Source organism: Lepidochelys olivacea (genome assembly GCF_965140295.1).
Source record: "Lepidochelys olivacea isolate rLepOli2 genome assembly, chromosome: 8".
NCBI classification, from domain to species: Eukaryota; Metazoa; Chordata; order Testudines; family Cheloniidae; genus Lepidochelys; species Lepidochelys olivacea.
In genome coordinates, this window is record NC_140418.1 from 96,040,524 (window position 1) to 96,054,311 (window position 13,788).

Below are 13,788 nucleotides of genomic sequence, written 5' to 3' on the forward strand. Positions count from 1 at the left end.
CCTTTGGGGGTGCTCAGAGATCTTCCAGGTGATACCTCAACTCACCTAGATATTTGCCTAGTTTTACAACAGGCTACATAAAAAGCACTAGCGAAGTCTGTACAAACTAAAATTTGTTTATACTGCTCTATATACTATACACTGAACTCTAAGTACAATATTTATATTCCAATTGTTTTATTTTATAATGATATGGTAAAAAGGAGAAAGTCAGCAATTTTTCAGTAATAGCATGCTGTGACACTTTTGTAGTTTTATGTCTGATTTTGTACATTTTTAAATGAGGTGAAACTTGGGGGTACCCAAGACAAGTCAGATTCTTAAAAGGGGTACAGTAGTGGGGAAAGAGTGAGAGCCACTGGTTTACACCAAGAAACCAGCTCACTTTCCCTTAAGTGGGGAACTTTAAGTAAAAACAGAAGTGGAGCTGATTCTGAGTGTACACAGGGAGCAAGTCTCCTGGCTGAGCCAGGGCCATTTGTACTCAGGCAGTTCTCTGGGTAGAACTGCACTTCATATTGCCTAAAATAATCGTTCAAGAAAAAAAAAACACAGCTTGGGCACCCCAGAGACAGTTCTGCCTCGAGTCGCACTTTCACTGCCTCAGCAAAGAAGAGTTTGGGGCCTCCCTGCACTTTCTATTCGATCTTTGCTCACCTTCCAAAATCGCCACACAGTTCAACACAACTTGGCCAGGTTGGGCCAAGGACTGGAGCCCAGCTAGAATATCAACAGAGTTGTGTGGGAAAAAGCTCTCTCCATGGTTGGAAGTTCCTAATGTTTGTGATTTCAAGTTGAATGCATACATCTAACAGAAAGAGTGAGTAAAATTGACCTGAATCAAAAATGGAGCTGGAAACCAAGCCATGGCCTTTCTGGAATAAAACCTAAGGACTAATGCAGAGCCTGTTGATCCTGAACCGCCTTCATGCCAGTCCAGCATACTGTTGACATGCTACTGTGTCAGCATGGTTTTGAGTGTTTAACTTGTGTCAATTGGGTCCAGTTACCTGTGAGAAGTGGATTGTGGTTTAGGCACTCTGGGTAGCAACAAGCAGACCAAGCGTTAGGTCTTCACTGAGCTATTACTCCCCTAATGATCAGTCATACATCCACCCCTAATGCTCTAGAACACACTGTTACTCATTGCATTGCAAATAGCCATCTTCCAACATCTGACTCAGTCATGTTTCCAGCCCACCCATCTCTAATTTTAAATGAATGTCTGTATTACACTATTCTAAATTAGGGAGTCATTGCTTTGAAATGAATAAAAAGAATTGAGTAGTTTAAGGTGTCTGGAGAATGCAGTGCTGGGCAAAGGCAGTGACCCCATGAAGTTTGGAGTGGAGTGCTGCTTCAGCTTTTAATATCCATGGAGACAAAAGGAGCTGGCAGATACAACTGGGTGGATAATCATTTCTCTCTCATTTTCTTGGAGGAGAGGATCTGAATGTGGACTGTTGTGAACACCTAACTTACAGTCGCTCTTGACTCAGTGGCACTTTGTGAGACAGACACCAATACAAGTCCTGACCAGCAGTGATTAGGAGAGGTACTTCCTGAAGCAACTTGACATTACGATGACATGTTGGACTCCTTGCCCCATCACACTTCCGGGGCCACCAATACAGAAGTTTCACTCTTCCCAGTACTTGGCCATCTCTAGTCTTTTAGTTTCATCTCATTGATTACGTTCTGTGACCAGCCTGCACGCAGTCAGAACACATAGCACAGCAGAGAGAGACTGTGTCTGCCACAGCCTCAGGAACAGCATGCGTATCAAGAACAGCATGACTCATGGCACTAAGGCAATTGGAGAAAAGACAACGCTTCCACTAATTAATACCTGGAAACACGTGCTGGTTAAAAATCTGTTTATTGCTTAAAAAGTTGTTCACATAATTGCTCTAAAGTATTAATATTTAGTCTATTGTGGGGGGTAAGAGCCTTTATGAAAGGTTGATTTACTCTCCTACTGAATTATACTTAGAGATTTCATTACATGCTTTCCTCACATTGGTACAAACAAAAAACAAGCACCATGCTTAAATAAATCAGGAAGTAGGAGTTGATGTTTAAGGTGAGATGCTCATTGAATATCCAGCAAAGAAGTGTCATAGCAAATACAGGTGCGGCCTCGTTTACCTGAAGGCCTAGGGAGACATTGAGGTTTTGGGATGCAGTGGGATAAAGCTGGCCAGCCAACACAGACTATGGTCTGAGTCCCCAACTCTGGAATACAGTGAAGAAAAGCCCCCTCACTTTGCTAAGCAGTTAGCTCTGGGAATACCTGGGTATTACTGCAGGGAACATGACTTTGAACTTGAGTTAACTAGAGCTGTCAGTCATCACCTTCACTTCTGATTGTAAACTCCCACCCCTTCTGACTGGCCCTGAACATCACTGCTCCTTTCTGATAGTTCCACTATGCTCATGGCTCCTGGAAGAGACAGGGAGTCACACTGAGGGCTGGTCCACGCTACTGCTTAAGTTGATGTAATTCATGTCGCTCAGGGGCGTGAAAAAGACACACACGCACATCCCGAGTGACGCAAGTTACCGCGACTTAAGCGCTGCTCACACCGGCGCTGTGTCGATGGAAGATGCTCTCTCGCCAACATAGCTTCTGCCTCTTGCGAAGGTGGAGTAATTATGGGATGGGAGAGCGCTCTCCCAGATGTGCTACAGTAGCAAAGCTGCACCAGTGCAGCCACCCTGATGTAACACTGTCGTGTAGACTTGCCCTCAGATGTGACAAATGGGGGTGCAAGTGATGTGTGGTTCTGCCAGTGCAAGCTGATACAAGGTACATGCTGAACAGCTGATGTAACTTACATTCTGTGGGACCAGAAGAGTGGGTTTGTCGCAGGAAAGGTAATCAACAAGAAAGCATAAGGCACAGTAGGGGAGGCCTATGTACTTTTCCTGCTACAACCCCACCCATTCTGCTCCCTCAAATGTCCACTGACTCACAGATGATTAATTTACACCACCGCTTACATCTCCACTGAATTTGCCCCAGACACCATCCTGAGATATCTTGTCCTTACAATGGCAGAGTGATTAACATTACCAGTGCTCCTGCTCTCTTAAAACACAAGGAATTCTCAATCCCACTATGTGGCATAGGCACGTGAATCCCATGTCCACCATCAGGCACTCTGAGTCACTTCTTATGGTTTTGTAAAAGCGCACTGACTGGGAGCGCACCAGTTTTCACTTGTGCTCGGGTTTCAGGTTTGTGCTTTAATGTGAAGACTAGGGCTCGTACTGTCCTGCGATATGGTGCATTAATGAGACGGGAAGAGAGATGAAAAGCTTCTCGCTCAATATTTTCAGCCAGTGGGTGATCAATCTGAAAACAGCAAAGTGTAAAATTAGATCCTTATGTTTAATAAGGAGACCAACTGATTGAAATTGGAGTTCGGTGGTTTTCAGAGTTTCTTCATTAATCAGCTCAAATTCAAGGAAATCTACTTCCCATCACATGTGAAACAGGAAGAGCAGTTTAATTCCACCCAAGCAATTAAGGAACAAGCAACTTGGTCAGTCGCAGGGAACTCATTCACATCTCCAGCTAGGAGGCAATGCTTTGCCCTCACAACAGGACACTAATCTGCAACCAGCTTTGGGTATCAAGTTCAACTGCAATTACAAACTACAGTGCATTGTCTCCATAAATCTCACATTTGATCTTTCTGATATAAGGCACCTTGAATACTATTTTCAGCTCGATCCTAAAAGCAATTTTAAGACACTCCAAATACTTGGGAGCTTTGCCTGGTGCTATAAAGGGAAATGCAGGCTGTGTGTGTGGAAGGAGGTGTAATTAAGAATGCAGAAAGGGATTTGCTAAATGTTAATTATGAAGTTATGTGCCAAGATCTGTAATTTGGCACAGCTTAGAAATGTAAGAAATAAACAATAAAGGAAGAAATGAAACCTCCACTGCCCACCACACTTTTAATTTCACTTTTGCCTTTAGTGATGGGGATGGGGAATCTCCCACACTTTTGCAGTTGGGAGACTCCAAAACATTGGAGTGTTATTAGAGTATTATTCACCCCCCAAGTCCTTGCCCCATTTTATCCCCCCTCTGCTACCCATCTCCCAGTTGCCCATGTCTTTGTACATCCCCTGCTGACCCACTTAGTCCTTGTACTCTGTCCCCACCTGCAGATTCCCCTCTCCATTGTTCTTGTACTCCCAATTCTTGGACTCCCTCCTTTCCCCGTGACTGTCTATACAGCCAACTGACCCATGCTGAAGCAAACCACACCTCTCCGATGATAGCTGCATTCTGAGGAGATTCATGCCTATGGGGGAGCAGGCAATGTTTTCCTTGCCATCCTTTCATTGAGTCCTATTTGGAGAGGGCAGTTTTAATCTCGGCCCTGCCCTGCCACTGGTGTCTCTACCCAGCACTGCCTATTTTTGAAGTGGCATGAATTGCCTTGGCAGAGGGTAGACTGTAGGCACCTTGTGCCACTGCAAACCCTGTCTGTTCATACCACCTGGCCCCTGTGCTAGAAACTGACACAGATCTGAAGGGCTGGATTTGAACAATCCACCTAGTGCATTAAGGAGCCTCTCTTTTTTATCAGTCTCTTGAGTCATCCCCACAGAGATATCCCCCCTTTAACCCACCATACCCCTATTTGAAGGGGACAGGTGAGAACTCCCTTCAGAACATACCATTCATGCATTAACTGGCCAGAGTGTTTGTTTTTCTTAAGGCCAGATAAAGCTAAAGAACACATTACCTTTAACTTTGCCTTGTAACTCCTGATTGCCTACCACTTGACTTGCTATTTAAAGGATAATTAATGAACAAATTAAAAGGATAATTATGATGGAGTTTAATACACCAGGCAAACTAATCATTAAGCCTTACAGCACGTCTTGTTCATTCACTTAAAGATACCACAAGGATCTAGTATTTACCACCACTTTATATATTATTGACCCCTCTCTGTACATTTTTGCAATAAGTTTTAATTTACAAGTACTTAATTACTGAAATACAATTTCCCTGAAACACAGAACAACCAAGAGGTTTTTTTGTAGGTTTTATAGCTAATAAATAGTAGGATGTACAGTTTTCCATATTAACGTCCTCTTTCCCCTATACAATCTAAGCATAACAGACACACAGATGTCCTGTTTGCGGAGTGTGTAAATGAGAGCAAGGTCAGACTCATTTTCACCTTTGTTTTCAATAGCCAGAGTAATCTGGGCAAAGGAAAACTAACTCCTTTTGAAAAAACCCCCAATAACAGATCTCTCAATGCAGCAGCTACCTATGTACTCTCCTTTAAGCTAATAAAAATAAAGGAGTATTAAGAATATTACCTCTAGTTCCAGAGCATTGCAAAGTAGCTTCCGTGCATTCTTCCTGAGAGTCTCTGTTTTGGGATCACTCCTGACTTCTATCGATGGTTTGTTTGAATACTCTTTGATGAAAGTTCGCCACTCAGTGTAAACGTCTTTTGCGAGATTGGCCACGTCATGGTCTGAATGTTTGCGCATCTTATTCACCGTGTGACCTGTCAAATAGAAACAGCAAGAGAGTTCGTTCAACTTTGGTGGGTAGATAAGCGTAATCCAGACCTGTCAGTGCACATTAGTGACAAAACAGCCACAAAGCATTGTACGTTAGACAGCTTCAGCAGAAAACCAAGCACTTAACACAAATGCAAATATGAAAACACTGGGGCCAACACTTGCAGAGTCCTTATTCACTGATTCAATGGTGGTTTTGCCTTAGTAACATCCTACGTGCTTGGTTATCCGGCTGTAAAATGGGAGTAGCGTTTTCCTAGATCAGAGGTGTGTAGTGAGGTGCTCAGACAATACAGGGCTATATGAGTACTTAGATGGTAAATCTAGTGTAAAGCCTTCAGGATTGGCTCACACAGAATAAAAATGTTTGCTGAAAAATTCTTTGGGGAAGTGGATGTTAGGTGATATTTGCAATGTTTTTACATGCGAGTGAGGAAGTAATGATTTCCTGCTGTTTTCCAGTCACCATCAGTGACGTTTCTCATGCCCACGGAAATACACAGAGCTCTACAAGAAAAGGAGTACTTGTGGCACCTTCGAGACTAACCAATTTATTTGAGCATAAGCTTTCGTGAGCTACAGCTCACTTCATCACTTCAGCTTATGCTCAAATAAATTGGTTAGTCTCTAAGGTGCCACAAGTACTCCTTTTGTTTTTGTGAATACAGACTAACACGGCTGCTACTCTGAAACAGCGTGCTACTGCACCCACAAGGAAATGTGCCTTTTGAAAGGGGATACACTACCTAACAGTGGTTTTCAACCTTTTTTCATTTGCGGATCCCTAAAAAATTCCAATTTAAAAAAAAAAAATCAGTTCCAATAAAAAATTCCACAGGTTGAAAACCCCTGACGTAACACAAAGCAGAAGGCACAGTTCCTCCTCTTCTGCTTGGTGGTCATTTCTAACTGATAACACTATTGGCCAGACGGTGTCACTGTTACTCCTTGGGTTTCATACAGCACAACTGTGCTTCGTCTGTCACTGCTGCAGACCTGATATAGAAAGGCTGAATGTGCTACAGATGACAAATTAAATTACAAAATTCAGACCAGGAAGGCAGAGAGGACCCTCTGCATGAAGATCCTACTGCTTTTGCACAGAAAGGAGGGGGGTCAGCCCTGGCCCTGCTACTCTCCCCCTCCAGTACATCTGGGTTGATCTCTGCAAGATCAGGATCTGCACAAAAAGAGAGCAGGGAACTGGTGGTCTCACATCACAACCTGTCCCCCGGTCCTGTGAAAATTAATCAAGTTGTGTCGGTGTTGTAAGCATGTAGCCCCCTCCATGTTGGGGATCCCTTGGGGAAGAAAGGAGCACCGAGGTAGCTGTACTAAGGAGCAGGGCCTCTATGCTGATGGCTTGGGCCTCCAGCAGATCCTGGGAACTTCTCTGGGTTTGCAGATGGGTTCCACATCTCATTCCACAGGGGAGCAACCACCCAAAACCAATCAAGAAGGAACTTTGTGGAGATTTCCTTCCCCTCAGTCCTTCTCCCACATATTTTACCATGGAAGGGAGTGACCCAGCCCTTGATTATAAGCAGCCAACATCTAAGGGCTTGGCTACACTTAAAGCAGCTCCGGGCACCCTAGCTCACTACCCGTCCACACTGCCAAGGTACATAGAGTGCTCTGACTCCATGGCTAGAGCACTCCTGGTACTCCACCTCTGCGAGAAGATTAACACTTGTTGCGCCTTGGCTGAAACGCCCCGAGTCAGTGTGAACGAGGTGTTGCATTACTGCGCTCTGATGAGGCGCCCCGTAATCCCCTTAAGTCAAGTGGCCACTCTTCTCATTAAGAAAAGGAGTACTTGTGGCACCTTTGAGACGAACCAATTTATTTGAGCATAAGCTTTCGTGAGCTACAGCTCACTTAATCAGCTGTAGCTCACGAAAGCTTATGCTCAAATAAATTGGTTCGTCTCTAAGGTGCCACAAGTACTCCTTTTCTTTTTGTGAATACAGACTAACACGGCTGCTACTCTGAAACTCTTCTCATTGTTTGGAATCACTGCAGGAATGCGGATATGCCCTTTGAAAGCTCCTTTTCTGACAGCCGGCTGCTTATCTGCTCCGAGACAAAGCAACCATTACTGTGGAATGCTGTGTGTGTGAGAGAGAGAGGCGGGAGGAGCGGTCTGCTGCTGTCTGAACTTACAAGACATGCTGACATTCTTTCAGCCCCCCAAAAAACCCACTCTCCCCCCACATACATACACACACACACACTCCGTCACACTCCACCCCAACCCCCCATTTTAAAAGCACATTGCAGTCACTTGCATGCTGGGATAACTACCACAATGCACTGCTCTCTGTGACCGTTGCAAGAGCTGCTAATGTGGCCACGCCAGAGCACTTGTAGCTGTCAAGTGTGGACAGACTGCAGCGCTTTCCCTATTGCGCTCTAGGAAGGCTGGTTTAACTCAAAGCGCTCTATAGCTGCAAGTGTAGCCATGCCCTAAATAACTGTGAATAATTCAAGGAGAACTCTTTCCTCGCTGTACTAAGAATTTTGCAGACCACGTAGCTACCTACCACCAGGATTTTATTCAACAATAAGGTAAAGTGCTTAGGACCATTACAGAAAAATAGTGTCAACAATTCCCATGTGTATGGAAAAATCCAACAAGCAAAGGACACAAATCGATCTCATTTTCACACTCTAAATTAGATACAAAGTGCACCTATTTTTGTTGAAAGTAACACATCCTTAGAAGGTATTTTCTTCTTTAATTCCTCCAAAGCTTCAATCAAATTATCTTTAGACTGGCCAGGAAGCTCCAGGACAGATTTCCATCTTTTTATGTCTTCTACAACCACCACTCTCTGGGAAAGAGAAAAGTCATTAGGAAAGTGGAATATTCTTATTGCAAATAAAGATGTTGGTCTTCATCTCAGCTAATGGGGCTGTTATCGACACATGAATTATTGATCATGACACGAACCAGAGCACAGAATATGTGATGGTCCAAAATGATGGGTAATTGCTTGAGAGCAGCTCCCTGTTGTAAATCAGGACAGGAATATCTAGAGGGCAAAGTGAGATTCTTAATCTTATTCTGCCAAACACTGGGCAATTAGCTGCAAATGTCTCCTAGAAAAAGACAGTTATGTAAGTGTTCAGACTTTGGGAAGCCCACTGTATAAATGGCTTAATAAAGAGGGGATGAGAGGGAGTGGATGGGGGAAGCAGCTAATTATAATATTGTTAGTAGCAACTTAGTACCAGGCAGGGCCTGAATCTGCCCCACTTCTGTTTTTGACTTCGGAAATCTCAGAGCAGGTAGAGAAAAGGAGCTAGGGAGCACCACAGAGGGACTGAAAGAAGCCAGTCAATAACGTATCTGGCATTTACATAGTGCCTTTCACCCCAAACATCTTGCAGTGACGCTCCCAAATAAAAGATTACAAGAAGCCTGAGTCTTGTTACGTGTAAGATGTAGTGCAAGACTTTTTACAATTGTTCAGCAATGGTTATGCAGCTGATATGCTGTTTGTATTCTCCTCTGTCTTATATTTAGATTATACCTCTTTGGTACAAGGCAAAATTTTTCTGTTCTGTTTGCAAGCACCTAGCACAATAAGGCCCTGATCCAAGACTGGGGACACAAGTGATATCACAATTAATAATAATAATCTCTTGGCTGCAAAATAACCTGCAGGGGGAAAATAATGAAAAAACTAAAGGAGTACTTGTGGCACTTTAGAGACTAACAAATTTATTAGAGCATGAGCTACACCTCACTTCATCGGATGCATGAAAGTGGAAAATATAGTGGGGAGATTTTATATACACAGAGAACATGAAACAATGGTATCCGTAAAAAGAAAAGGAGTACCATTGTTTCATGTTCTCTGTGTATATAAAATCTCCCCACCATATTTTCCACTGTATGCATCCAATGAAGTGAGCTGTAGCTCACAAAAGCTTATGCTCAAATAAATTGATTAGTCTCTAAGGTGCCATAAGTCCTCCTTTTCTTTTTTACGGATACAGACTAACACGGCTGCTACTCTGAAACCAATGAAAAAACTGCCACTCAAGAAAGCGGTGTAAGAAGAGAGGGGTGAAAAGCATGCACCTCTACCCACAGATTGCCCTTTTCAATTATCTATATCATGCCCAGATGCTACAGTGATGGGCACGTTAGAAATGCTCAGATACAGACTGACTAATGGATATGCAGGAATCATTTCACTCACTCTTGAAATGCAAGTTACTCTTTTTTTTTTTTTAAACTTCTGCACTTAGGACCTGAATGGGAGAAAACTCACCATCCCATTCCCACTTCTAGCAAGATCAAAAGGGGAAGAGTGCTATCAAAAGTGCTATGGTAATACAAATAATAAATTATTATTAATGGCCAATTGGCCTGTGTCCTTTCCGTCTCCCCATCAAGCATGAAGTTCTGCAAATCTTAAAGCCAGTTCAGTGTGGAGATTCAGGAAAAATACATGTCTCAGAGAATCTCTGTCAAATGCTTTAATCCTATGCAGAGAGGGTGGTGTTGGATCCACCTATACATTCTAAATGTGTCTCAAAATGCATTCTTGCTGCCTATTTGAATAGTGTATGCACATTTTACATTCTTTAAATACAACATTTATAAATACAATCATGCGCCTGATGAATGGCACTCCTGGATGATGCTTCTAGTATTAGGGTTGCTACTTGGAGCATTATGACATCCCATAGGTTACGAATGACTCATATACTCAACTGTACAGATGTATTCTGCAACTAATTATGAGTCCAAGTTTCAGCTACATTTTCTTAGCAGCTGCAGAATTATGAGCATAGAAATGCTTATGCACATGGATAGTTATGCAATTACTCTGTATGAGCTGCAAAATCTATATGTACAGATTTACAGGCCACCTGAGACTGGCTGAAAATTTGACCCTATGTTTGTGTCTTGGTGGTTTTTTGTTTGTGATTAATCATAAAACTTTCTAAACAAATTCTAAATCTTTTCTTCAGAAAGCTTATATCATGCAGAATCTTGTACTCATGTCACCAAATATCTGACCATTGTTTATAGAATGCCTCTCAATCTGATGGAGAGAGCCTATCCACTATACTGTTTACTGACAGAGCACACACCACTGAACAGCAGCCATATGTGGGGAGGAATGGAGCAGCCATTCTGTGTCAACTTTACATGACTGTTTTCAGGTAAGGAAATAAATCACTTCTAAAATTGAAGCCACAGGTAAACTTGGACATGAGCTGATTGTAAATACCCAAGTTAGAATTTTGGCCAGAACAACAGGAGTAACACCACACCTTGCTAACATTTGCCATAAGATCTTCAATGACCACACATATTTATTTGACAAATAGTATTTCCAGCAATCCAGTGCCCCCTCGTGGTGTGGTGGAGCACTGGCTCAGTAGGGAGAGAAGTGTTACCTAAATGACCAACACCATTTCTTACAGCAACCTGGGCTTCCTTTAGAGGATTTTCATTGAACTATTGACCATGTCTTAGCCTAGGAGATCTCATAAAATAAAGCCTGAAGTCTATAGAATAATTGCTACTGGTCATCAGCCCTTTAGGATCCTAGAGTGCAGGTACACACACTTACACTTCTAATTACAAAATTTCTAATGCTCAAGTGAAAGGGCTAAACTAAACTGTGCCCAATTTTACAGGATACTGAATGGGACTGTTGCACACTGGATTCTGAAATACTGATTAGGGATGAAAATTTCACCCTAGAGCACGGGCAGACAAATTTTTTGGCCTTAGGGCTGCATCAGGTTTCTGAAATTGTATGGAGGGCCGGTTAGGGGAGGCTGTGCATCCCCAAACAGCCAAGCATGGCCCAGCCCCCACCCCCTATCCCATCCCCCCTGCTTCTTGCCCCCTGAGACTCCTGCCCCATCCAACCCCCCTGTTCCCTGACGGCCCCCCGGGGACCACTGCCCCATCCACCCCTCCTGCTCTCGGTCCCCTGACAGCCCCCAGACCCCCGCTGCCCCATTCAACCCCCCCCTTCCTGACTGCCCACCCAGGACCCCTGCCCCATCCAACCGCCCCTTCTCCCTGACCGCCCCTGGACCCCTCACCCCTAACTGCCCCTAATTGCCCTCCACCACCCCATTCAACCCCCCCTCTCCTTCCTGACTGCCCCCCCGGGACCCCTGCCCCATCCACCCCCCCACTCCCTATCCCCAACTGCCCCCCCATCCAACCCCCTCCCCTCCTTCCTGACTGCCCCCCCCGGGACCCCTGCCTGCATTCAACCCCCCTGTTCCCGGCCCTTTGACCGCCCCGACCCCATCCACACCCCTGACCATCCCCCAAACTCCTCTGCCCTCTATCCAACCCGCCTCCTGCCCCCATACTGCGCTGCCTGGAGCACCAGGACAGGCAGCCGCGCAGCACAGAGCACTGGGTCAGGCCGGGCTCTGCAGCCCCGCTGCCCAGAGCATTGAGCCGCGCAGCAGCATGACTATGGGGAAGAGGGGACAGCAGGGGAGGGGCCGGGGATGAGCCTCCCAGGCCAGGAGCTCAGGGGCGGGGCAGGACGGTCCCGTGGGCCCACCTCTGCCCTAGAGAAAGCGGGGGGAAGTAATCCCATGTTAGCATTAATGGTCCGAAAGGAAATTCAGAGGCCTATTCCTTGGGGGCCCCACATCTAAGCATCAGATATAAATGACTTGGACTCACTAAAACTGTAACTTCATATCTCAGCAGGGTGAATCTAACACATTATCCTTTCAAGACCCAAATCTGATGTTGCCTCAGTTTATGGTGTACGTGCATTAGATGAGCTTAAAAACCAACGTCCTATCTGCTTTAGATACACATTAAATGTTCCATGGCCTTTTTTGTAATAGGCCATTGCTCCAGCGTCTTTGGAGTACATTTTCTTTCTCCTGGCTGTTGTGCTGACTGTTTGTTGTCTTCTTGGCTGCTGTCCATCTCAGAGGCAGCAGCATTTCAGTGGTGCTGTACGTACTCTCTCAAGTGCTCTGTGATCCTTTGGGACAGAAGTTGCTATGTAAACTACATCAGGCCTATACTGAAAATACTATACTGATCTCTTATCCATCCATTCCCTCTGCCCTCCCCACTCTTACCTTCAGAGATTCTATAGTGGCTTGCTTGTAAACCTTTGCTCCTGGATCTCTTTTCCTAGGGCTTTCCTGGGCTTTGGGTTTTCGTATCACAAATCTATCCATGATGGACACTTAAAGGTCTCCAAGTTTTTGGTTAGGTGCAGCAGCTGTTTCAGTGAGAAAACAGTTGTCCGTTTTCTTTTATGAAACTGTATTGGTAATATTGCTTTAACTTAAAGGCAGATTGTTGACAGGAATACCAGCAAAACTAACCTCCGCGCCTGAGCTGCAGGTAGATAGGGGGAAAGGTGGGGGAGGGCTTTGATGGCAATGTTACACTGAGCCCCAACTTCAATGAAGCTGCTGGGCACAAAAGACAATTGGGGGGCAATGGGGGGGGGCTTGGGCTGCTACCGTGGCTCCCTGGGGCTGGCTGGAGATTTGGGGTGACGCTGCCGGGTACGCAAAGGGGCGGGGCTACGAGTTACAACATGCACCGTGGGGACGGGCATGGGGTGCCCGGCTCATGCCCCAGGGGGAGGGATGGACTTGGGGGGCCTGGCCCTGGGAGGGCGCAGGAGGAGGGAGGCAGTCGGGGGGCCCGGCCCGCGGCGGGCGAGAGGGAGGGAGGGAGGCAGGCAGGCAGTCGGGGGGCCCGGCCCGCGGCGGGCGAGAGGGAGGGAGTCGGGGGGCCCGGCCTGCGGGAGTGGGGGGAGTCGAGGGGCCCGGGGAGGGAGGCAGTCGGGGGGCCCGGCCCGCGGCGGGCGAGAGGGAGGGAGTCGGGGGGCCCGGCCTGCGGGAGTGGGGGGAGTCGAGGGGCCCGGGGAGGGATGGAGTCGGGGCGTCCGGCAGGGCGTGGAGGGGCGGCGACGGGCGCGGTGTTCGGCTGCCCGGCGCTGGGGAGCCGGGGACTGCGGGGCGGGGCTCGGGCGCCCGGGCTGGGCAGCAGCGACCCCCAAAGGCCACGGGAGGCCAGTTACACGGTTCCCCCGAACCTACTCGCGCGGCGCGGCCCGGCCCGGAAGCGACTCGCCTCGTAGTTCCCGCCGAAGGCGGTTCTCCCTCTCCTGCCCAGCTCACCTCCGACCGGGAAACTGCGTCTCCCGTCAGGCCCCGCGGCGAGGGAACTCTCGCGATATCGCTCGA

At 46.3% G+C, this 13,788-nt stretch overlaps 1 protein-coding gene across 4 annotated transcripts; it reads right to left on the reverse strand.

Moving 5' to 3' along the window:
- Positions 1 to 1,878: 1,878 nt before the first annotated feature.
- Positions 1,879 to 13,760, reverse strand: TCEANC2 (transcription elongation factor A N-terminal and central domain containing 2). 4 transcript variants are annotated; one of them, XM_084638064.1, is made up of 5 exons: positions 13,723 to 13,760; positions 12,664 to 12,809; positions 8,258 to 8,399; positions 5,356 to 5,549; positions 1,879 to 3,358 (listed from the first exon to the last, which is right to left on the reverse strand). In XM_084638064.1, the coding sequence occupies exons 2-5, from the start codon at positions 12,763 to 12,765 to the stop codon at positions 3,170 to 3,172; spliced, it is 627 nt and encodes a 208-aa protein (XP_084494190.1). In that variant the 5' UTR covers positions 12,766 to 12,809; positions 13,723 to 13,760; the 3' UTR covers positions 1,879 to 3,169. The 4 variants fall into 4 exon arrangements, with proteins under 4 accessions (XP_084494190.1, XP_084494189.1, XP_084494188.1 ...); XM_084638063.1 differs by having other exon boundaries at positions 13,676 to 13,758; XM_084638062.1 differs by having other exon boundaries at positions 13,642 to 13,738.
- Positions 13,761 to 13,788: the final 28 nt, after the last annotated feature.

Excerpts from the sequence above, each read along its gene's own strand:
- TCEANC2 (XM_084638064.1), bottom strand. The coding sequence starts at position 12,765 with ATGGATAGATTTGTGATACGAAAACCCAAAGCCCAGGAAAGCCCTAGG. Across the intron at positions 8,400-12,663 it reads CCACTATAGAATCTCTGAAG|AGAGTGGTGGTTGTAGAAGA; the intron begins GTAAGAGTGGGG and ends TCTCTTTCCCAG. Across the intron at positions 5,550-8,257 it reads GTTACTTTCAACAAAAATAG|GTCACACGGTGAATAAGATG; the intron begins GTGCACTTTGTA and ends TCTATTTGACAG.